At 38.3% G+C, this 24,970-nt stretch overlaps 1 protein-coding gene across 16 annotated transcripts in view; it reads left to right on the forward strand.

Annotated features, from left to right (window-relative positions):
• Nucleotides 1-24,970, forward strand: part of DNAH8 (dynein axonemal heavy chain 8) — a 219,464-nt gene that overhangs the window by 54,545 nt on the left and 139,949 nt on the right. For all 16 annotated transcript variants that reach the window (XR_012501126.1, XM_074348632.1, XM_074348630.1 and 13 more), the window contains 12 exons: nt 3,112-3,247; nt 4,068-4,183; nt 6,084-6,190; nt 10,218-10,293; nt 11,250-11,445; nt 12,913-13,109; nt 13,666-13,792; nt 16,361-16,596; nt 18,586-18,690; nt 19,670-19,783; nt 21,043-21,105; nt 24,582-24,682. Coding sequence is in view for 15 of the 16 variants with exons in the window: in XM_074348632.1 (XP_074204733.1) it covers nt 3,112-3,247; nt 4,068-4,183; nt 6,084-6,190; nt 10,218-10,293; nt 11,250-11,445; nt 12,913-13,109; nt 13,666-13,792; nt 16,361-16,596; nt 18,586-18,690; nt 19,670-19,783; nt 21,043-21,105; nt 24,582-24,682 (1,574 nt within the window). In the remaining variant the exon portion in view is untranslated. The remainder of the gene's footprint in view (nt 1-3,111; nt 3,248-4,067; nt 4,184-6,083; nt 6,191-10,217; nt 10,294-11,249; nt 11,446-12,912; nt 13,110-13,665; nt 13,793-16,360; nt 16,597-18,585; nt 18,691-19,669; nt 19,784-21,042; nt 21,106-24,581; nt 24,683-24,970) is intronic.

Here is a 24,970-nt window from a genome sequence, read left to right on the forward strand (position 1 = left end):
GTCAGCCCCTCCATCCGCGAGCCCCAGGAGTCGTGGATCAGGGTCTCTGAGTAGTTCTTTTGAAGTTCCCTTCTCTTATTTCTACCAAATCTCTACCAATGATCAAACGTCCTCTCTATAACCTCAAGGTCCCCTGCTACCTTTTAAGAACTACTTTTTTCATAGTATGTAGGATCTTAACATCATTTGTTTTCAGCCTTGGGACCTTGGCTGTAATGGAGACAACACTAACTGACCAATTTCCACATCCTGTGCTTAGAGCATGCAACTTTAAAATGATTATGTCTTCCTGGCCATTTGCCCCTTTTTATTAGTGTTAAGCTTTTTATCCTTAAAGTCTATTTTGTTTGATCTTAATATAGTTACACCAGCCTTTTTTGGTTGTTATTGTCCAGATATATTGTTTTCTATTCTGTCATTTTCAACTTTTCTGGGTTCTCGTATTTTAGATTTTCTCTTGTAAAGACCATTTAGCTGGATTTTGTTTTTAATATACTATGAAAAATCTCTGATTTTTAAAAACTGGTAATTTTAGCCCATTCACATTTATTCTGTCAATATATTTGGACACACTTCTACTCTCTACTTTCTTACTTTGAATTTTCTATTTACTTGAATGTACTTATCTGTTTCTTGAAGTTACTTTATATTTTTTTTCAAATATATCTGGTTTTTTATATGATCTTGCTCCTTTCTTTTTTTTAATTCAATTTTTTCATTTAGATATTTAAAATATATTTTATAACAATCCCATTATCTGAAGAAATTGGAGGGTCTAATTCTGCTCTTTGCTGTTTCTGCCAGATCTTGCTCAGGATGGCTTGTGTCTTCAGGTTTTTTAATATTTTGGCTGCCTTCCGGTCTGTCCCTGGCCTACTCCTCAGCCTTGCAGTCTGTTCTTCACTAAGTGAAGTTACTGGGTCGTATGTTAACTTCATATTTAACCTTTTGAAGAAAAGTCTGACTTTCCCAAAGTGGCTGCATTATTTTACATTCCCATTGGCAGTATATGAGAGTTCCATTTTCTCTACATCCTTGCCAACACCTGTTATTTGTCTTCTTGATGATAGCCTTCCTGGTAGGTATGAAGTGGTATCTCGCTGTGGCTTAAATCTGTATTTCCCTAATGGCTAGTGATATCGAGCACTTTTTCACGTGCTTATAAACCTTTTATATACCTTTCTTCTTTTAGAAATGTCTGTTCAAATTCTACGTTCATTTTAAAATTGGGTTATCTGTCCTCTTATCTTTTAGTTGTAATAGTTCTTTCTATATTCTAGATACTGGTTCCTTATCAGATTGCAAACCTTTTCTCCCCTTCTATGAGTTGTCTTTTCACTTTCTTGATGATCTCCTTTGAAGCCCAGATGTTTTAAATTTTGATGATGTTCAAGTTATCTGTTTTTTCTTTTGTTGCTCTGCACTGGTGTCATATCTAAGAAAACTTTGCCTAATGCAAGATCATGAAGATTTGCCTGTTGCCTGAGTTTTCTTTAAAGAGCTTTATAGTTTTCACTGTTACACGTAGATCTATGATTCATTTTAAGTTAACTTTTGGGTGTGGTGTAAGGAAAGGATCCAATTTCATTCTTTTGTTAAGTTGATACTCAGTTTTCTTAGCACCAATGGTCGAATACCAGTAACTTTATTATTATATAGTAATGGAAACATGTAGAAGAATTTGTGTGGCATCCTCCCATTTATTCTTGTGGGTATGTCATTTTAACATAAAAAAAAATCACTTTATGTTATTTTGTCTTGGTTTCCAGAGATATCAGGGGAGTACGGAGGTAAATGTATGTGTTTAATCTATCATGTTTAACTAGTGGTCTGTTTCCTTTCTTAGGGGATTTCAAAGTAGGTAGAGGTGGGTGTGTATGTAAACACATGTGTCCAGTTTTCCCAGGTCACCTGTAAGTGTCCACTTGCCTAACACTTGTTTTCCCTGCTAGACTGAAGTATCTCTCAGCCACCATTGTCATTCCCAACATTTTAACACTGTGTTGAAAAACTAGAAAGGATAGAATGAATGAATGATGGGTCAAGGTTAGAAAAGTTGGTGGGGGTGGGGAGGATCAGAGACTGTCTTCAGGTCAGAGAAGGAACACTGTTTCCTTTGAGACTAGAAAAGATGAAGATGGGTTCAGACACAGATGAGGTGGTGTAAATGAGGGGGCAGATTACGTCTCTCTCTCAATCTAGTAGTCAAGAAAGGAACACATGAGGGCAGTACGTGGAGAAAATGGGACCTCCCAAGACTTGTCTGGGGAGACGTTTGCATAGATAGACTTAAGTTCCTTTGCAGAACTGTTTTTGAAGGCCCAAGTTGGCTGCTACCATTTACTTTCCTCTTTCCTAAAATGCATGAACATTCTGAGTATGTCAAAAGGCCTATTCAATTTTATAAGCCAGTTTTCTTTTCTGAATGTGACTATTTCTTGACTTTTCCTAAAGCTTTTGCTGACTATTAGAAAAGTTCAGAAAGGCAAAGCAAAGCCTTTTAGAATCACGGAAGGTTGGTGTCAAACCCCTATTCTTACCACTACTGTGTGACCTTGGCAAATTTTTAATTCTTTCTGAGACTCAATTTTCTCATCTGTGAAATGGGGACAGTAATGTTACCTATCCCAAGAGGTTGTTGTTTAATTAAATGAGTTCATACACATATCCCTCTTAAATTGATACCTGGCATATAACACTATGCTTACTTTTTAAAACCTTATGTCTTTTGAATCTCAGAACAACACTTTGGATTGTCCTTTTTTAAAACTATTCTCATTTTCAACTTTTGACATCATCATCTCTACTCTTTCAGGCTTCTTTCTTTTTACCCTTATGAATGTGGATATAGATAGTTACATGTGATTGAGTCAGATAAAGGTCAAAGACTGAATGTTTCTTCTTTCTTCTCCTTTTCTTTGCCTGAGACTTAGAGGCTGCCTCAAGCTGCTTTTAGCGTTGACATTTTGGGTCTGAATCATTATGCTATTGGCAACTCTCTAGGAGTTTTTAAGTGGCATTAATTCTAGTTTGGTGAATTGAAGTCATATTAATACATTTCACGGTAGTTTTAAGTGTCTGGAAATTAATAGTCATTTCTTTGTTTAATAGACATACACAAAAGAATGGGCAGAGGTCCTAAACCACAAAAGTAAGCATGTAGAAGAAGCTGTCAAAGAACTTATTTCAATCTTCGAAACTATTTATGAAGTTAAGTACAGTGGAAAAGCAGCAAAACAGTTACCAGGTAATGTGGCTAGTTATAATGTGCGAGTCATAAGAGTTAAAGAAGCATTCTCCAGTAGGCACCTTCTGCTTGGCAAGTACCGGAATTCCAGACTCCCAGAAGGAAAGCTGGCACTCAACGTAAACCACACTGTTTGCACAAAGTATTTAGGCACCGTGAGCCCCTTTTATGAGTTAGAGAATGGTGAGCACCCTTCTGAAATCCATGTTCCCAGACACAAACTGAGGACCAGCTTTGCAAGCAGGCCTTTCTGTGGATAGCAGTCTCTGGCCTGCTGTGTTAGCTGTGGTTTTTTTGGTACAGCATTCTACCACACTAGTGGGGTGCTGTTGGCATCTAGGGAGTAGAGACCAGGGATGCTGCTGAACATGTTCCGTTTCCCAGTAAAGACTGTCAGTAGTGCTGAGGTTGAGAAACTCCAAACTTAAATAAGGACCCACAACATGCCTTCTTTTCTCTTAGCGGTTTCCCCACATAGTGTAAGTAGTTTCCATCAGAAGTACAAAAATAAGCACACACCAGCAAACTCAAAGGTAAATAGATATTTTAGAAAGATAACATGTAAAACCCTGTTTAAATGTTTATTAATTCTATATACTAAGACAGAGTGTATTTAAAGGGAGTATTTCCTAGTAGAATGTCAATTCTGTTGAGGTGGGCGATTTATAGTGAATTCAAGGATGATTCCTACAGGAAGAAATTTTTAATTTTTAAATTAAGAATTTTTTAAAAAGGAGCTTCCTAAGAAGGTTTGACCATATAGAGTAAGCCAAACGCTGAGTATTAAATGTTATATTTTTGTTTTGTCTTTTATCTATAGAACAGAGGAAGCATGTTGCTTTTGGAAGTGAAATGGAAGAGGGTGAGAACACTGATTATGAGACTCATATTGTGTCTGAGGTTGATGTTAATAATAAAGAAGATGAATTTAAAAAGGTATTTATTGTAAAACAACCTTATGCAGTTTCACAGAACTATGACTCCTAGGATTACAGATAACCCCAAATGATGCTTTTATTTCCAGGCAGTTTTCTGCAACCAATCTGCGTGGGTTTATAACCAACTGGATTTATAACAAAATCGAATTCTACACTGTAGGATCTGACAAGACACAGCAGTCCTTACAGTTTTTCCCAGTTTTTCTCCGTCAGCTTTTAATGTGATTCTGTCAACTATAGTTTATATAGTTATCTCCCCACATCGTGACTGACCGTGTTTTCTTATATAGTAAACGTCACATCTGGGATTGTGGTGACCATCCATTTGACTCAGAGTGGAGAACCTTGTTCTCAGTTACTATTTTTAATAGAGTTACCTACATTGCAAGACCAGATTTTGATTCCCTCGGGGCCCAGGAATCTGCATTTTTATTAGCACCATGGATAGCCTGCGGACTCTCCCACAGGAGAAACCCTCGGTGGGCAGATGTTCACGTTACACTGAGGTGTGCTGAGCATGAAAGCTGAAGAGGAGGCACAGGGTTTATTTCTCCTTCTTAGGCCTCACCCTTCTGGTTGTGCAGCAGCTCTGAATGCCACCCCCACATTTGTACTAATTCCTGCTTTCTCCTGCTCCTGTCAGTTTTCTTTTAATTCCTCGCACTCATCTTTTCATTCTTTCTCCATTTTACGTTCTTTTTCACTCTCTCACACACACTCTAATAAGGCTTTGGAAATAAACAGCACATATTTGTTCCACTTTTGCTTTCTGGCTCAAGGGTGATACCACCAGTTGATTGGGAAACACCTTCCTTCTGAGTCTAGATCTTGGTTGCTTCTCAGTACCACGCCCCAGGCAGTCACTATCCATCAGTACCACACACCAGGCAGTCACTATGCATCTGTGGGAGTCAGCCGGAGAAAGGAAGTGTATTCCCGTGTTAGCAGTCCTTATTTTCCAGTTGCATTCCCTTTGACACTGACAGGAGTCCTTAGAGCAAGACTGAGTGCCATCAGAGCTTCTCGAACTGGGGAACACGTGGAGATACATCAGTGTAGGCATCTCCTAACCAGCCTCTGCCTCTCAAATCCATCTTCCACATTGCTGCCAGCACGGTCTGTCTAACATAAAAGTCTGTGTCATGCCTGTGCTTTAGCCTCGTAATTGACCCAACCTGATTGTATTCCTCTTTGTTCATACCTGATAACCCTCCCTACTGGCCCACACAGTCTCAGAGGGGCAGAGAGTTGAGTAGGGAGGGACTGTATGGCCAGAGCCTGGCCCTGGATGTGTGACACACTGTGCAGGCAAGATGTGGTGACCAGATCTCTGCCCAGGCTCAGTATTTATCCTGGGCTTGATTATTGATCAATAAACTTGGCTACTTCTCTGGAGGGGAAGAAGGGCTTGGAGAGAGGGGTAGACCGTGGTTCCAGGATGGTGGAAGTTTCATCTTATATATTTTTGTATCATACATTTAAAAATACAGTTATCCACCAAGCTGAGCTTTCTGAGGTTGAAAACTAAATGTCCTCTTGTGCCCCACCCCTAAGCATTGAGAAGTGCACCACACTTACGTGCTTCAGTTTTGTTGAGTGAATTATTCAATTTTGAGCAAACCAGGATTACTTTCAATAAGCTAGTTTTGAATTTTAGCTTTTGAGTAAGGCCTTATAATTTGCTAGGGTGTTCATGAAAGCACACGTTTCATATATTCTTATTTGTTTAAAAAATCAACAAGTAATTTACGATTGAATTTATTTCTACAATATAATTGAAATTGTATAGTTTATTATTTTTCAGCTTTCTCATATCACTTCTAATATTGTATTATTGCTTTGGGGGTGTTAAGAGTTTTTATTTTTTGTACCAAATTTAATATGATTTCTCATTACAGGAATGTAAAGAGGTGTATGTTTTTTTCTCTCATCAATTACTAGACAGTCTTCAAAAAGCTACACGATTATCTTTGGACACAATGAAAAGAAGAATATTTGTTGCAAGGCAAGTTGAAAATATGCTAAATATGACTCAGTATTAACATCATGCTAATAGTACCTCTTATTTGTATTAATTTTAAAAATTATAAAATTTAAAACATAGCATTTATGAAAAAACTGTATGAAAACGTATTTGTAATACTGCAAGAACGGTGAAAAACAAACAACCATGTTCCTAGCACTCAGGCCAAGACAAGGAACACTGAGCACTACCAGTCCCCTTACTGGTCCTCTGTCTGCTCACCCAAAGGTAACTGCTGTCCTGAACTTGGTGTTTATCATTGTCTTGGTTTTCCTTACCGTTCAACATGCGTTTGTACCCCTAATCAATGTGTCGTTTAATTTTACCTGTATTTGAACTGTGTTCAGTATTGTCTTTAAGATTCATCTGTGCTAATAATAATTTATTTTCACTTCTGTGTAACTGGAGTGTACACACTGTCTATCTTTCCTACCGGTGATGGTCATTTGGGTTGTTTCCAGTGTGGGCCATTGTGAACATTCTTGTACCTGTCTCCTCCTGCACCTGCTGGAGTGGAATGGCTGGGCCCTGGGCTGTGTGCACGCCTCAGTTTACCAGGCAGTGCCTAGCCTGAGAGCACCCATGGCGTGACATCCTTGCACACAGTTGGTGTTGTTCAACTGAAAAATTCCTGCCAGCGTTGGGGTGTGAAATGGCATCTCATTGGGACTTAAATTATTTTGTTCCTGGTTGCTGATGAGGTTGAACACATTTTCATGTTTATGAGCCATTTGTCGTTTCTCTTTTTTAAAATTTTGCCTTGCCTTTCCCTTTCTTTTTCCCTCCTTCCTTCCTTTCTTTCTGCTTGTTTTTCTATTGGATTAAATTTATTCGTGGGTATTCTCAATATAGTACTTTGTTGATGGAAATTTAGGAAATAACTTCTCTCAGTTGTGCCTTTTTATTCTCTTTATGATATTCTTTGCTGAGTTTAAACATACTCAGATATATCAGTCTTTTCTTTAGTAATTTGTGGTTTTTTATGTCTTTTAAAAGAATTCTCTCCCTACTTCATAATGTCTTCTAAAATTTTTATAGTTTTATCTTTTACATTTAGGGATTTAATCCACATGGTATTGATTTTTGTGATTAGTGTGAGGTAGGAAAGTAGAATATATTTTTCCATACGGTTAATTAGTTAATCAAGCAAAAGTTGTTGTAAAATTGATCTTTCTTTTGGGATGGTTATTTAAATTACATTGAATCTATAGATAAATTTGGAGAGCATCCTTACACTGTTGAGTCTTCCATTCAGGATCATGGATTGACTCTCTATCTATCTGTCTTCTTTGATATTTCTCAATGAAGTTTTATAATTCCCTGTGCAAAAGTCTTGCACGTTTTTGTTATTTGTTAGGGCTATTCCTTGATTATTCACTGCTGAATTTTAATTTAATTGCACTCTTAAAATCTCCCAGTGTGATTGTGAAGTCAAATTTTCCTTCTGTTTTGGTCAGTTCTTGTTTTACATCTTTTAAGTCTACATTGTTAGATGCATGGGAAGTCACAGTAGTTAAATCTGCTTAGAACACTGTTTCTTTCATTTTTATTTGGTGAACTCTTTATCCATATTAATCCTGATTTCTCAAATTCTTTTTAGTCTGTCATTACTTTCCTGGCTTTTTTGGTATATCTTTTTCTATCTCTACATTTAAGCTTTTCTGTCCAGTTTTTTGTTTTACCTCCTAAAAGTATCATATACCTGATTATTTTTATTCAACCTGATTGTCTCTGCTTTTTAATAGAGTTTAATCTGCTTACTTTTTTTGTGATTTTTTTTTAATGTAATTATACTTAGTTTATGACAGTTTATTTTGTGGTTTCTTCTTACTGTCCTTTCTTTTTGGTTTATGTTATTATCTCTGTTGTCTTTGGGTTGGATACTTTTTCCCTTTTATTCTCTTTCCTATACTTCAGTTCTTTAAGTAGTCACCTTTAAATTTAGAATATGTATATGTATATATTTAGCTCCAGTTTTTAAAAAGTAGTCTCTGGTTTTCCAGTTTTCTAGTCTTCTAACTATAAGGGCCTCGGCATGAACTGTACCTACTTCATCACTGTTGTTTGATGTTTCACATTCACCTTTTCTTGAACACTCGAAAGTAAGTTATTTACTGGCATATTTTATTAAAAATCTTCAGATTCCTGTGTATTTATTGTATCCCACAGATCCCTTAGTGAGGGGTAAACTTTTTGTCTTCGTTTTAAGTCTGAAAAATGCCCCTTATTTTGCCCTCAAACTTTCATGGCCCTTTAGCTGGATAAAAAACTTTTGCTTGCTTCTCAGCACTTTGAAAGTATTTCTTCATTTTTTTCTGACCTGTGTTGCTGCTGATGAGCATTCTGTGGTGAGTCTAACTGAAACTTGTTTTTTATCCTTGATGTTCTGCAGTTTTCTCCAGCAGTGTGGATTTGTCTGTATTTAATCCTGCTTTGTTCTCAGAGTGTGCTTTCTATAATGAGAGCTTACTGTGTTCCTTAACCCTGGAAAATTCTCAGCAGTTTCCTATTCAGTTGTTGCTTCTGAGACATTCCCTTCATTCTCTTGCTGTGGAACTTCTAGTAGCTGAATGTTGAATAGACTGACCTCGTAATTTATTGTTCCATCTAGGACACTCTTTTGAGTGAAGAGGCACTGTCCAGATGAAGTGTCAGGATGGACTGAACCCGAGCACTGTCCTGGGCTCCCTGGGCCAATGGCCATCTCCAATGTTGGGGCATCTCAGTCTGTCTTTCCTGTCTCCTAACTAGTCTGTCATCTATTTCGTCTTTCTGTCTTTCTGGGCTACATTGTGAGTAAGTATCTCTGTATTGAGCTGAAAGGTGATCTCATCTATTGCATCTTAAGCATTTCAATTAATACTTTCTCCTTATCCTCCAGATATTGTATCATTTCTGCCTTTTTAGTTTAGCAATTCATTGTCTTTCTGGAAGGTACCATTCACTTATCTCTTTGAACATTCTCAATATACTCATTTTAGAGTTTGTCATACTTCTATACATCAAACTATGTCTGCAGTAAGCTTTTGTTTTGATTATTAATTTCTTTCGTCTTCTTTCTTACTGTTAGACTTGCTTTTGCATATTGAGGCTTTAGTTTATAGGCGCTCTTTGTGAGAGGTTTTTTAGTTTCTGTGTGTTTCTCTCTTCTTTCCCCCCTTATCTAGGAGTTTCACTTTTGCCTCCACACGACCTTTGGTACCCTGAGTGCAGAACTGGGTCGTATTTACTTCCCTTTAGTTCGCAGTTACTGCCCTCTGAAGAGTTGCTGGGATGTGACAGGTTTAGATGGGGAACTCACAAGTGGCCCGGCTTGCACGCTTACTGGGGTTGCTGTGGGTTTGCTTCTGTCACCCCAGGCCCACGTCTTCTGGAAAAGCGACAGCTGCAGGCAGTAGGCTGACAGACTTTATCTTGTTGTTGTTTTGCCTCTCTTATATGTGGGAGGACATCACTTTAGTGTCTGTCAGGCAGAGAGAGATAATCTAATTAATTTGCAGCCCTGATGTGTGTCACTTCATTACTTGCACTCGTGTATCTATCTCTATGCTTGTATTTCTGTCTGAGCACGACTGATATTGTTTAAAAAGGCAGTTTGGGGAAGACTTTGGCTAGAAACCTCTTGTTTAACCTTGCAAAGAAGTATGTGAAGTTAATATGCTTTTTTTTTTTTTCTTGGTGATCTTTTCCAGCATCTGTTGTAGGGTTGGGAAAAGGGGATGCTTTTAATAAACATTATTAAGTGGTTACTACTGAAAGAAAGCATCATAAAAATACAAGAAAATGCACAGGAGACTAATGTTTCACTTTGGATAATATTAAATCATTAAGTTGTCTTAGTTTATGAACTAGTTTATAAATTTTATGATTCCATTGTAAATAACATTCTCTTCATGTAATTTATATTTTGAAATGATCTTTATTTTTAGGATTGAAAGTTGCAGCATAATCAAGCTATTTATGAAATTTTAGGTTAAGTTTTATAAGTTAAACATCCATCTTATTACAGCTCGTATGGACGGAAACAGTCAGAAGATGTTATTTCCTTTATAAAATGTGAAGTACATCTTGCAATTCCTAACGTGGTAAGTATTATTAAACATTCAGGTTAATACCATGATATTCTGGTAATGTATTAAAGAAGTATAGCATTAGAACTGAACTTTTACATAGGGTAACCTCGTGGTCCTATGTATTTTTTGACTTCATCTCAGTATTTAGCAAAAATCAAAATGTATTATTTATATCTACTGTAAAAAATTACTTCTGCATAGCTTGTGGTGTATTGCAGGTTGGAGTAAGAGGTAAGTGTCTGTCTTGTTTTCTCTTACTTCAGACATTAAATTATTTAAATAAGACCATCTTAGAAGTCTAAATCCCTACCCTGAACACCCAACTGTGAGGCAACCCATGGCAGAATAGAAAGAAAGAGAGAGAGAGAGAGGGAGGGAGGGAGGAAGAGAGAGCCTGTGCCCTGAGCACCATGGAACCCCCCATGCCTTGTCATGACACTTCTCTCTTCTACCACCCCAGCTGCTTATTGGCATCTGGAACAGCAAGCCACACAGGATGACTGAGGGTCATTCTGTGATGGGCTCAGGGATAAGGTCAGGGAGGAACAATCTATGGCTCACCTGACACCACATCTACATGGTCTGGCCTCCTGGAGAACAGCTTCTTTGCTTATTTGGCATATTTCACAGGACTGAGGTCAGAATCTTGGCAGTATAACTTCCTCAGTTATTCTGCCTCATGGACATGCAACACATGCCCACAGTATTTGGCTGCATCCAGTCACCCTCACAGGGAAAGGATGAGAAGTGCTATGTTTGACCTTTCTGCCTGCAGGAGTGGGTAGAATGGGAAAACCTGAAGATGGATTAAGTCTGAAGCCTACCTTCCTCTGACGTCCCTCTGCTCAAACCAGCCTTGCACTTGGGCAGCAGAGGCTTCCCCCTTGGTGGGGAATGGGGGTGGTGCAAATTGGAGGGATGGACTGTATGTACTGGCGGCACCAGATGCTTGTTTCTTCTTCCCACAGGTAATGGTTCCTAGTTTGGATGACATTCAACAAGCCATCAACCGTATGATCCACTTAACCCTGGAGGTCAGCAGAGGGGTGGCTCACTGGGGGCAGCAGCAAAGCCGTCACATCAAGTCTGTCATCGGCAGTCCCTCCCGCACCACTGCTGACATGAGCCATCCGAGCACGGGAAAACAGCTGAAGAAGGAAGACAGTAAGAATGTTCAAATAAATCTTAGATGAGGAGAACCTTAGAATTGTAACGATGAGCAAATGGTCTTTCTGATTCTCCCTGGGTATGTGTTCTCCATCTCCCATCTTAAACATAACACATAGACATTTCCCTCCAGATTTTGGTCATGAGTGAGCAAGGACACTTACCGGTCTTTTACTATCATCACCTTAGATTCAAAGTTAAAAATGACAGTAAACCTTAGTGCTAATTCTACTTTGGAGGTGACTGTGGTAAGTAAGTAGTGTCACTTAGCCATCACTCCTGGGCTTGTATCCAGAAGGAAATCTACTTCAGGATGACACCTACACCCCAATGTTCATAGCAGCACTATTTACAATAGCCAAAACATGGAAACAGCCTAAATGTCCATCAACAGGTGACTGGATAAAGAAGATGTGGTATATTTATACAATGGAATACTACTCAGCCATAAAAACCAACAACATAATGCCATTTGCAGCAACATGGATGCTCCTGGAGAATGTCATTCTAAGTGAAGTAAGCCAGAAAGAGAAAGAAAAATACCATATGAGATTGCTCATATGTGGAATCTAAAAAACAAAAACAAAAACAAACAAACAAACAAAAACAAAGCGTAAATACAGGACAGAAATAGACTCACAGACAGAGAATACAGACTTGTGGTTACCAGGGGGATGGAGGGTGGGAAGGGATAGACTGGGATTTCAAAATTGTAGAATAGATAAACAAGATTACACTGTATAGCACAGGGAAATATACACAAAATGTTATGATAACTCACAGAGAAAAAAATGTGCCAATGAGTGTGTATATGTCCATGAATGACTGAAAAATTGTGCTGAACACTGGAATTTGACACAACATTGTAAAATGATTATAAATCAATAAAAAATGTTAAAAAAAAAAAAGTAAGGTACTGTTTGGACCAAACAAAATATCCGTATGGTCTCTGCTTGATGGAGAATACTCGAGAATTTCAAACAAGGCAGTGACATGACCAAGTTTTGGCGAGAGATGTTTATAGTGGTGGTGAATAGTGATGCTGAGTTGAAGACAAGCATATGTTGTCTTATTTAATTCTCGTAAGTATTTCCATGAAGATTAAATGACTGGCTTGAGGTCATTTGGATAATAAATGTGGTGCCTCACCATGCTGTGCTGTAGGGTAGCAAAAACTCTTGATATTTCCTTGGAGGACATTTTTTTTCGGTGTGGGGAGTGGTTAATCAGTATCTTTCAGTTCTCTCCCCTGAATAACAGTTTTCTCACTTTAAAGAAATTTAGACCTTGAAATTGGACACAATAGTTTAATAAATGTAGCTAGCAAGAGAATAGGTCTTAATTATTTGGAGGGGGATGGTCATTAAGAAAATAAAGTTTGAAGAAAGTCTATAAATATTAAAATCGATAATGTTTGAAGTTGAATGTAGGAGTTACCTATAGGATAAAAATGTCTGTTTTCAGAATCTTTTGAAGAAATTATTCCTGCGAGGAAGCTGAAGAATTTTTATCCAGGTGTAGCAGAGCACAAGGATATTTCCAAGTTGGTGCTCCTCCTTTCTTCCTCTGTGAATTCTCTCAGAAAGGTGGCTCACGAGGCCCTGCAGGACTTTCAAAAGTACAAGACGCTCTGGACAGAGGACCGAGACGTGAAAGTGAAGGTGTGTTTCCATTACTTGTGACGCAGTTTGGGTTTTAATTGTTTGTATCTAACTCATGTGGGAGGACTAGGAAAATATCAGTAATGCTGATGAGAACTCAGAAACAGAGACCGAGAACCTGTAAATGCCAAGCATCCAACACATGATGTCTTGTGTGATTCTCACAGTGACGACTGGGGAAGTTGACCATAAGGAGGCTCAGGCAGATTTTGTTTGGTTCCTTTAAGCAGCTGAGTGCCAGTTATGTTCCAGGCATGTCCAGAGGCCAGGTGTTCGAGGGTGTCACATTTACTTACATAGACTCAGCTGTATTTTTGGTTAGAGACTCAATGAGACTTTGAACTCTGAATAACCGTTCAGAACTGTGAAATTCCCCCACTTAGCCCCCTCTTCTGTCACTGCCTGTTCCTCCTTTTCTTTACTGAGCCACTGGCCTGATAGCACATTCAAGTGGAAAAATATATAAGCAGATGCAGTTGTCTAACTCAGCTATTAGAAGTGTAAGATTTATATGGTCAAAAAGCTGAAGAAAACATTGATTCTTTCCTTGCTACAGGAGTTCTTGTCTAACAACCCCTCTCTGACTGAAATCAGATCTGAAATTCTATACTACGCTACTTTTGAACAGGAGATTGACGAGCTGAAGCCTGTTATAGTTGTAGGAGCACTTGAATTGCACACAGGTATTCAGAAAATATTATGTAAAGTTATCTGTATTTTCATATGAGATGTTACTTTATTTAGAAAGCAGTTATTGAGCTACATTGGTACAATATTATAAATATTAAGTATTTCTAGACCACCAATATTGTTCATATATATGTTATAAATATTATATATTATCATATGTTGTGTCCACATAATATTATACCAGCGTGGCTTAGTGCACTTAATACACTGCACAGTTCCTCAGCTGGCACTCACACAACTAAAACTATAGGTGGACCTACAGGTTGCTGTGAGGAGAGGGTTGTGTACCTGAGATAAGAGTCAAACAGTTTGAGGTCTCCTGAGAAGTTACTCCAGTTGGAGTTAGAGTATCAAAGGATAATGAGATATCCACGTAATGTAAAAAAAAAAAAAAACCCCAAGTGGACTCTATTGCTGACTAGAGTGAGGGAGAGCTATGCGGGACAGGCACAGTGCTGCCAGTAGTGCAGACTGTTCACCTCAGATTGGGTGTCTGGGCAGCATGGAGTCCAAGGATTGCTGGGCATAAACAGGTTAACATCATCTGTAGAAGGATGCGTGCTCAGGTGAGACTGTTGTTGGTTGATTGGCACTCAGAGGCGGGCTTATTGAGTATGTCCCTGCCAACTGGTTGACATTCAGAAGGGTGGGGCTAATACTGATTGCTTTTAAAAAGTATGTGAACTGAGGTGATTTGGTGTGTGGTTTGGATTTAAAACTAGTGGTGACTACTTAATTGCCACGGTTACAAAGGTACAATCAGTCTAGTCCTAAATTTATGAAATTTTATTCTCAGAAGATATTTGAGTGACCTACGTCAACTATCCACTTTTAAGTAGATGTTCAGATCTGTCCTCAAGGAGTCAGTGTAACTGTTACTCTCAAATTTGAATATCGAGGTTACTTGACCTCTTTAAGTTCCATGTCTTCTGCTGGTGATAATGACAATGACCACCTAGTTACTTTATTTGAGACACTTAGCATAGTACTGGCAAGTAGTTGTTGTTCAGTGAATGATAAGTAGTGTTATATCTATCAAGAAGGGATTTAATTTGGGGAAGAATTGCAAGTACTTGAGGGGATTATTTAGCTAGAAATCAGAAGCCATGCATCGGGGGCAATAATTACAAGAACTGTAGAGTTTTGGAAACTGTACTTTACCTATTATTATTATTATTGTTGTTGTTGTTATTCTTATTATCATATAAATTTCCTATTTGTTTCCTCATAGTGGTTAGCACTATGATTCTGAATACAAAAATCAACTGTAGCCCTGTTTTGAGAGTTAGCCGGGTGCTTGATTTGAGAGAGAGAGAGAAGAAAGAAAAAAATGGAATAGCTGGCTCCAATGATAAAGGGGGAGGTGGGCTGAATCCTTGAGGCCACAGGAAAAGGAGAAAAGAGGTTCATGAGGGGTGGACTTCAGGAGACAGGATCTCACAGCCCCAGTCAGCAAGCTTGCTGTGTCTCTTCTCAGGCTACAATTGCCTCAGCTCCCTAGTCCTCTTACTGTGGGAGTTGGGAGGGGAGCAACCACTTTTCAAGGTTGGCAGGGCTGGCAGTGTAGGGATACCGAGAGGGGAAGAAGAATGGGTGAAGATGCTTAAGGCAGAGTTGGCTAGTTAGAGCTGTTTTGTTTTCAAGGAACAGAAACCTACTTGAGATTCGTTCAGGGAGAAAAGGTATATCCCAGAATCCAAAGTGCACTTGGGCCTTAGGAATGAACCAGAACCAGGAACAGTCTGGGAAGCCGAGGAAATCCTTTCTCTCTGCCCCTCATTTCTTCTTCCCTCTCTGTACGACTTTTTCTGCTTCTCAGGCCACATGGTTCCCCGTCAAGTCTCATTCTAAACTCTCAAGAAAGGATTCTTTATTACTATTATTATTATTAATTTTTTTGTTTTGCTGGGGGTTTTTTTGGGTGGGGAAGTTATTAGGTTTGTTTGTTTGTTTAATGGTGGTACTGGAAATTGAATCCAGGACCTCGTGCATACTCAGCACTGCTCTACCACTGAGCTATATCCTCTCCCTTCAAGAAAAGATTCTGATTGGCTCATAAAAGTTAAGGGTTGACTGTGACAATCAACTAGGCCTAAGTACAAGGTCTGGTTATACATATCCTCTAACCATGTGGATGATGGGGGAGTGGAAAAACAGGAAGACTGGGGCAGATCTGGCAGACAAAAAAATATATTACACTTCACTGTGTGGGGTTACCTGGAGAAAACTGGGGGAATGAGTGAGGGCTGCTAATGGGATGGCCAGAAATGGAGCAAGGTTCACATTGGATGGTGTTGGAACTAATTTACAAAATTCTTCTCCATAGACTTTGGTTGCTTCTTGTGAACAGCTTAACATACTCCATGGGAACAGGAATTAAGTCTTCAGTGTCTAGTAACCTTGCAGCACGTTTAATTCAGACTAACTATATTTTAAGTGCTCAGTGTGCCTAGTGGCTATCAACTAGGACTGTGGAGTTATAGATGCTCAGATGACACAAAAGTAAATTGTTTCAGAATGTCAGCTGTATTCTATTTTGACCTTATTCTTGTCTTCCCCAGAGCCAATGAAATTGGCCTTATCAATTGAGGCTAAGGCATGGAAGATGTTACTGTGTCGCTATTTGAATGAAGAATACAAAAAGAAAATGTCAGACATGATAGCATTTATCAATGAATACTTGAAAAAGTTATCCAGACCTATTCGTGATTTAGATGATGTCAGGTTTGCAATGGAAGCCTTGTCTTGTATCCGTGATAATGAAATTCAAATGGACATGACTTTGGGACCAATTGAAGTAAGAGATGATTGCATTTTTGTTTCCTGAAATACCATTTAAAAAAAAGAAACACTAAAAAATTGATGTTGTTTTGATGCTGTTAATGTATTCATCTATTTTATGGCACATTCTGCCTGTTTTTCCTCTCTGATGTTGATGTCCTGGGAAGGATTTTGATAATCATCAACAGTAAACAGTTTGCAAAAGAATATTAATATATTAATAATGCTGTACTGGTCGAAGGCAGTGTTCAGGTTTTTATGCTGGCATCTACATTTTAGAAAAGAATGGTTATACTCTTTCACGTCAATTCTGACATGCTAGACAAGTTTCCCCCTTATCTTCGGCTTTCCTTAGAAACCCGTTATGGGTCTCACTCATAGACCAGTGGCATACCATGGGCAGATGGTGGGAGTGGTCCACTTAGGCACTGTAAGTAAACTGTTGGAATTTAAATCAACAATAGATGTTTTTAGGGAAGAGTACTGTTTTAGTTTCCTGTTGCTGCTGTAGCAAATTACCATAAACTTTATGGCTTAAAACAACACAAGTTTTTTATTTTATGCTTCCTGAGGTCAGAAGTCTGAATATGGGTCTTCTGGGGTTAAAATCAACATGTCATCAGGGGCTCTAGGGAAGAATCCTTTCCTTGCCTTGTCCAGCTTCTAGAAGCTGCTTGCATTTGTTGGCTCATGGCTCCCATCTAGCCGTGGCGTCACTCCTACCCCAGCTTCTGTCATCACATCTTCTCTGACTCTGAATCTCCCGCCTCCCTCTTTCCTTTAAATAGACCTTTGTGATTACGTTGGGCCAACCTGGTTAATCTGGGATGCTCTCCTCATCTCAGATTCTTTAACTGAATCACACCTACAAAGTCCCTTTTGCCATGTAAGGTAACATAGTCGCAGGTTCCAGGGATTAGGGCGTGGGTAACATTTGGGAGGTTATTGTTCTGTCTACCGCAAGTGTTTATGACCAATATATAAAATTTCTGGCTCATGGTGATGATAAAAAATCAGACTTATTTCATTCCTGTTTTTCAAATTCTCTGTGGACAGTGCACTCCCTTATTGCCTGCAGTTCCTGGAGAATCGGCACTCCCACTGCTTACTTTTGGCACCCAGTGTTCATGACTGAGCATCGCTGTCTTGAACTCATTTAGAGTTTATACTCTTTGGTAACTTGTGAACTTTATGTCTTTACTACTTCTTTAGATCTTATTATTTGGGAATTTTGAATGATCATCACTGGCTTCTTAAGATGTAACAAATAATCATATCATTTTTTCCTGACTGTAGAAGCTCAGTTTTTCAGCGTACATTCTTCTGGTAAAGCCAGTTGCCAATTCATCACTTTAAAAAAAAAGTAGATAAAATTGGCATATAATATTATGCAGGTTCCAGGTGCACAACATTATAATTTAGTATTTGTATACACTACAAAGTGATCACCACCACAAACTAGTTACGGTCCATCACCATACAGTTGATCACCTTCACCCATTTCACACCTCCCCTCCAACCCCCTTCCCCTTTGGCAGCCACCAATCTGTTCTCTGTATCTATGAGTTTGTTTTTGTTTTGGTTTGTTTGTTCATCCGTTTCTTCTCTTCAGGATATCTTTCACATCATCATTTTATTCCATATTCCAACCTGTATTTTAATAGAGTATGAGAAAACATTTTGCATGGCGTTGACACAGGATCAAGGAGGAGAGAGAGGCAGGAAATTATTCTAGGGATGTTTTTCCTAGGATAGTATCTCAAAGTGATCTGCTTACTCTCCACTGGAATCACCTAGGGGCTTATTAAATTCAGATTTCAGGGCCAGGGATCTGGAGTCAATATCTGATATCAGTGGGAATCTAGAGGAGGTATTTATACACGTTTAATTTGGGGAACCACTCTTCTCCTCTTTTAAGACATAGGAGTGTGCTTCTAGGAGGCGTCTAAGTCATCTGGCAGTTCCCTTCCTTGTGATGCTTCTGAACTCTACCCCCATTCCGCAGGAAGCCTATGCTATTTTAAACAGATTTGAAGTTGAAGTAACCAAAGAAGAATCAGAAGCAGTTGATACCTTGAGATATTCTTTCAATAAATTGCAGAGCAAAGCTGTAAGTACGGATTTAATTCTTATTTTTTATTAAGTCACTATCTCCAGAAACAAATACATTTCAAGCTTTTAAAAAGCTTTATATATATTATCTTAATAGCTTTATTATTGTTCAGTGAAAATGGTTGACTTGGGTTTTTCTCTCATCTGTCTGTTAGTGTTTAACCTACTGACCCACCCTTTACTACAGTCACCGTTAAGAGTAAAGCTGTATGTGTTCCAACCCAGAAAGATGCTGCTGTTGACAGTGGTTAAGAGGAGGAACCTTGGAACCACACTGCCAGATTCTGAATCTTGACTTTGACCTTGTCTCATGCTAGTGCTGGGACCTTGAAGAAGTTACTTAGTCTCTCTGTGCCTCAGTTTTATCACTCGTAAAATGGGTATAATATTAGTATTCACTACACAGGGTGGTTGTGAGGATTAAATGAGTTAACATATGTAAAGAGTGTAGCAGATAGAAGGCAGGAATTAAGTGCTAGCTATTATGACTGCAGGTTTAAGCAGAAGCTTTGACGACCACTGTGGAGGGCATTACTGTTTTTCTTTTACACCTCGAGTAATATCTTTTTCTTATTGGGAACTATTCCAATTATTGCAGTCCTGTAAACCTACTAGAAATTGCTAATTCCATCCAGTGGCCTGGTCCTAGAGACAGCACATGACCCAGACTGGGTCCATAGTAGTAACTGTTTCCTTGGCCATAGCCATGACCTGAACTAGGTTAGCTGGAAAACTTTTTCCTAACTGCAGTTAGTTAGCTTTGCCTCTTGCGTCATGAACTAGGATTTGAGCCTCCTGTTGGTGCATATGGATTGTTTATTTCTGTGGGTTTTTTTTTTTTTTTAACAAATAACGTTCAGAGACATCTTTGGTCACACAGTACATCTGTGAGATGACAAAGTTGCTGGAATAGAATTGTAGTTTTCATTTAAATACATTAGTTTCACTCTCACATTGAGTGTTCTTTTTTATTCTAGGTTTCCGTACAAGACGAACTAGTTCAACTGCAGCCAAAGTTTAAAAGTAGTCTACTTGAGTCTGTGGAAGTTTTCTGTGAGGATGTAATGAATTTTGCAGAAGCATATGAGAAGGTAATTTAAGTCCTTGCATGCTGTGTGTTAAGATGTTTGGTGGTATATTTAATATAAAATGAAAGTGATGAACCCTAAGAAATGCACTGTGATTTGTAACTATGTCAGAGGCTATGTTTGCATATTTACAGCTATCAAAAAGGGGGGATAGTTAGTCCGTTAAGCATGTTTTATGGAGGAAGAAAGAAGATGTAACTGATAAAAGGAGCAACAACTTTTTGTCCTTTCTCAGGGCCAGAATTCTCATAGTTGAAAGTATAATACAGTTGTTGGAAGGCTGTAAAAAACTATAAATGCCCTAATCTCAGGGTGTTATGCAACTGATTTTGCATAATACCTTAATGCCAGGGGATTGTGCAACTAATTTTCTTTTTCACTGACTCTTAGAGAACTAAAAGGATCACTGAAAATCATCCTTGGTAAATCCCACAGACTTCTCAACCTGTTACAATGAATGATAATTGTCCACAACTTCGAAATTAAACTCAGAAGTTGGATATAGTCCCAACAAATTCTACTTTCTTTAATGGTCAAGAGATCTGAATTCATAAGCTGATTAAAGTCCTTAGTGCTACTATAAAACTTATCTCTTTTAGGTTAGATTAGTCAACATTTAATTGCCCTGTTATTCTATTATACTGGCAGTCTGGTCTTTTATTTAGCATATCCATGATATTCACGATTGTACAGACCATCTGGGGTCTCTTTTGCAGCTTTTTCTAGCTCATGGCCACCACAGACAGCCTTCTGCTTCTTCCAAGTATTCAACCTATGTATGTCTCTGTTTCCATATTAGGCTGAACTATTAGTGAAAGGAGGTTGTTCTCAGAACTGTGTATCAGTTATTCCAAAGTACAACCACAGCATTATCATTTATAATCATAAATGAAGTGAAACAGAGCTCTCGTGTTAGGAACTTTTGATATAGGATGTAATTTAGTCACATTTTTTTATTAGCTCTGTCAAGGTCCTTTAAAAATGAATGGAAGTTAGAGTGATGCAAATGTACTAAAATTGTGATCATAGTTACACAATTCTGTAAATATAATAAAATCTATTCAATTATACATTTTAAGTGAAGTGGATTGTATAATATGTGAATTACAAAAAAAAATGAAATATTCATGTACAGGACAAAATTAGACCACTTAAATTAAAAATCGTGTTTATTTGTTTAAAAGGAGATAATAGATAAACCTAATAAATTGATAAGTACATCTGATTAAGAATTAAAAGGGAGATTATATTATATTTTACAGGAAGGACCCATGGTTCCAAATATACCACCACAAGAAGCTAGCAACAGGCTACAGATATTTCAGGTAATACTACATTTTTTTTTGTTACATTGATGTGTTGTCATTCTTTAAAGTGATTTTAGAGGGAAATTTATGCATTTAACTTACAATAGAAAACTTAATGTTTCAAGTGCCTACAGATTTTAATAGTATTCTAATCTGCTAAGTAATGTAATTGATTCCTTCTCTCATATCCCTTCATGCTCTTCTGCACAGAGAATCTCTGTGTGTTTTTAGAGAACAAGACTTTGATTTTGAACTTAAGCATATACCTTATTCTAGTTCCAGACATTTCATTTGTTTGTAAAGTGATTTAAAAATTCATAGAATAATAAACTATATCAAAATAGGATATCAAATATTGACAAATGGTTTCCCTGTCTTTCCTCTGTATCCATTATTTTTCCTTCTTCTGTATCCATCACTTTAAACTTCCAGCTCCTTTGTCCTGCTTCAGACCATACAAAACTCACTGGACCAGGCCAACCATTCCCCATCTTTTTCTAGAGCCAGATTGCTGAGCACATCTAGAGAAAAGTCACACACCCCCTTGGATTAATGTTTTGCAGATTCATGGATTTTTATGTAAACTAGTCTCCCAGGAGCGTCAGGCAATTCTATTTGTTCCCCTTCTCTATCCTGTTTTCTATAGTGGCTGTACTAGATCACTTTATGTCCCCACCTGCATTCTCAGTTGTTAAAAAAAATATTTATCAGATACCTACTGGGTGTCTTGGTTAACAGAAGGATGATTAAGAAATGGTTCTTACTTCTAAGCTGCTAAGATATGGGAGGGAGACAAGAGAGCTAGATAGATAATTGCAAAACCATGTGGTGACCACTGTGATCTAGGTATGAGAACTTGTGTTATGGAAACAGATGAAAGGCTTTCTGTAGTTTATACCTTAACTTTGCCACATACTGATGAGATATTTTAAATATCCCTTTACCCATGTTGGAGGTTACTTCATGTCACTTAATGATTGGGTTTTTGCCCCAAAGCAAATAAATGAAGACGTAGAGTCAGAAATCTTATTCTTGTTGCTTTATATGTATGTTCTATGGATGGTTGAGGCTGGTTCCATGAACTCTTTTGCCCAAAAAGTTCAGTCAGGTTGAAAGAAGCCTCTTAAATTGCAGGTTCTCCTGAGAATTGATAGGGGTAGTTCAGCCTTTTCTCATCATAACTAAGTGGAATTTTCATATGACATTTAATTTTCAGGTATCTCCCTTGATTTGAGTGTTTTTAAAATTCATACCCTGATAAGAAAAGTGTTTCTCTAGGATAATTAGAGCAACCAGGAATTGCAGCTAGTCCTTAGTGGGATAAACTTGTGCAAGCCAGATGAATCATCTGTCCCAGAGCCCAGTGTCTCTGCCACTTGGTTACAGGAGGGCAGGTCTAGCTTAGTAGCTCTTATGGATTTCTGTCAGATACGGTGAGTGTGCTGGCAGGGGTTTTCATGGGATACAGCAGGCACAAACCTTTCACTTAAACATGTTGTCCTCAGATAAAAAGTCTAGTCCCTTGTTATGGTCAGGGTTCTTCTCTCTCTCGAACTATTGTGGTCACTCTTGGACTGAAACCAGCTCCTCCCATTACCCTTGCCAGCCCCCTTTGTGCTGAACCCTGGAGGAGACTCTGATCCTTTACTACCTGAAGTCCTCAGGTTTGGAGCCAGAGTCCCAGGGAGAGGCCTCCCTCTCTGGAGGAGCCAGAAGTAAGACTGACCTGGAGGCTGCCCGGTGAGCCAAGAGAAACCTCTCAGCAATAAGAGCAAGATGAATAATGAAATGGATAGTAATGTTGCATGGTGATAAATGCCAAGGGAAAAAAAAGCCTGGAAGACGCATACAGTGCTGGGCTCTGTGTATGTAAAGTGGATGTGAAATTTAAAATAGGGCCTCCAGGGAAAGCTTCCTTAAGAGGTGACATTTGAGTAGAGACCTAGGTAAGGGGTTGGAGCTGAGTATGTTTTGAAGGTAGACTCACTTCCTTGTCTTTCCCTCAGGAGTTACCAACTCATTGGTCAGTAACTGGGACTTTAATGAGCCACCCGTTTATCAGGGGTGTGGTCACTTCATTGAAAAGACAATGTAGAGCCCATCTCTTGCCTTCTTGTACCTTCTGTTCTGCCCGTGCCTGGGCTTGTAAGCTGAGCTGCCTGTTTTCCAGGCATCTGGCTAAATATGTGACTCTAGGTCAGACTTGCAGACCTAACTCTTCTCAAATGCAGGTTCCCCCTGTACCCTGCCCCCCTCCCCAATAAAAGCAGGTACCAAGATCTAGATCTGGGGAAGAAGAAGGAGCCTCATCTCACACTGGGCCTCAGGTCCCAGTGGTGCTTTCTCATGCAACTTTACTCCAGCTTGGGGAGTTATGGGGTACTTGGCTGGCCTGCTGGCCAAGCTGACGTCTTGTTCCCCGTTTGGCTGGTGCTACGAGTCTTTTTATATTATTTGGGACCTGAGTGGAAAAAGGGGTGAGTGACTGACATTCATCAGTAGTTTTCACCACATTAACAAGATTTTAAATGTCATCATTTAAATGTACGCTAACTTTGAAGTTTTCGTTTCTCCTTTCCTAACGTCCACATAGTCCCATGGATTTTTCATTCAGTAAATCTATTGAGTAACCACCATACCAACCACCAAGAAGTATAAAAAATACAAAATAACTCTTTCCCTCTAGCAATTAAGAGTTTATTGGAGTTGCTCTTGGGTCTTGACACTTTCCTGATTTGACTCCTGTAAAATGTGCTGAGGTTATCTATCTGTCAGATTGGTATCATTATCTGAACACTGTGAGGTCTGATGCCAGATAATTTCCAGCACTGGAAATTTAGGATTCTTATTAATATGTTATGCCATTATGAGAAGCACACATATCTTGTCACAAGTGAATTATTTCTGTTTGCTCTTGTGCTTTAAACACTGCTAATACTTAGTATTCTAACTATAGGAGATTCAAATTCCAATTCAAAAGACCTGTGCATTAACTTTGCTCATTTAAATTGTTAGAGTTTTTCACATATTTCAAATGGTGTTAAAATGAAATTCTTTACTTTATAGACTTTTTGTTGCTTGTAGAGAAAACAGGGTTGAATGAATTATTCTAATGCTTCACTTATTTGAACCCTGTAAGAGAGATGACCCATCTGAAATAGTGAAAAAGTCTAAATTATGGAATTTTTAAAAGGCAGTTTCATTACCTTCAGATGTATTTATGGGAACTTGTAATATATGTCCGGGAATCAATTAATTAACGAAATAATTTCATATAGAATAGATACTTTCAGAACGCTTGAAAGCTAATTTTCCTAAGTGGTTAACTTTTCCTCTGATAACTTGGTATCAGTATAAATTTGCTTCACAAATCCTTGTTTTATAGATATTATTAAATAAACCTCAGTGTAGTTTTTATTCTGATTATAATAAATTCTACTTTAATGGGATCTGAATTAATTACATATTACCATAATTTGAAAACCTTTTTATAGGCTAATTTCGATGATCTGTGGAGGAAATTTGTTACATATTCATCTGGTGAACAACTTTTTGGGTTGCCTGTGACTGACTATGAGGTTTTACACAAAACCAGGTAAGTTTAAAAGTGGGACAAGTGTTACAAGCAAATAATTGACACTGTCCATTAGAAGAATCATGTCACCACTAGTTCCTTCATCATGCAAAGAAGAGTCTGGCTTGGAAAACTCCTAAACAGTCCCCTCATTCTTGGCTATTCCTGACCCATTGATACACAGTTTCCACATACAAAAGACATGCTATAGGGCAGTAGAAAATATATTGCAAAAATTCTGGGCATTTGTGGCCTATATTTAGCCTGTGCTTTATTTTTTTCTTTTCACAATTTTTGAATAGTGTCAGT

The sequence above is a fragment of the Camelus bactrianus genome, chromosome 20 (assembly GCF_048773025.1).
Source record: "Camelus bactrianus isolate YW-2024 breed Bactrian camel chromosome 20, ASM4877302v1, whole genome shotgun sequence".
Taxonomy (NCBI): Eukaryota; Metazoa; Chordata; class Mammalia; order Artiodactyla; family Camelidae; genus Camelus; species Camelus bactrianus.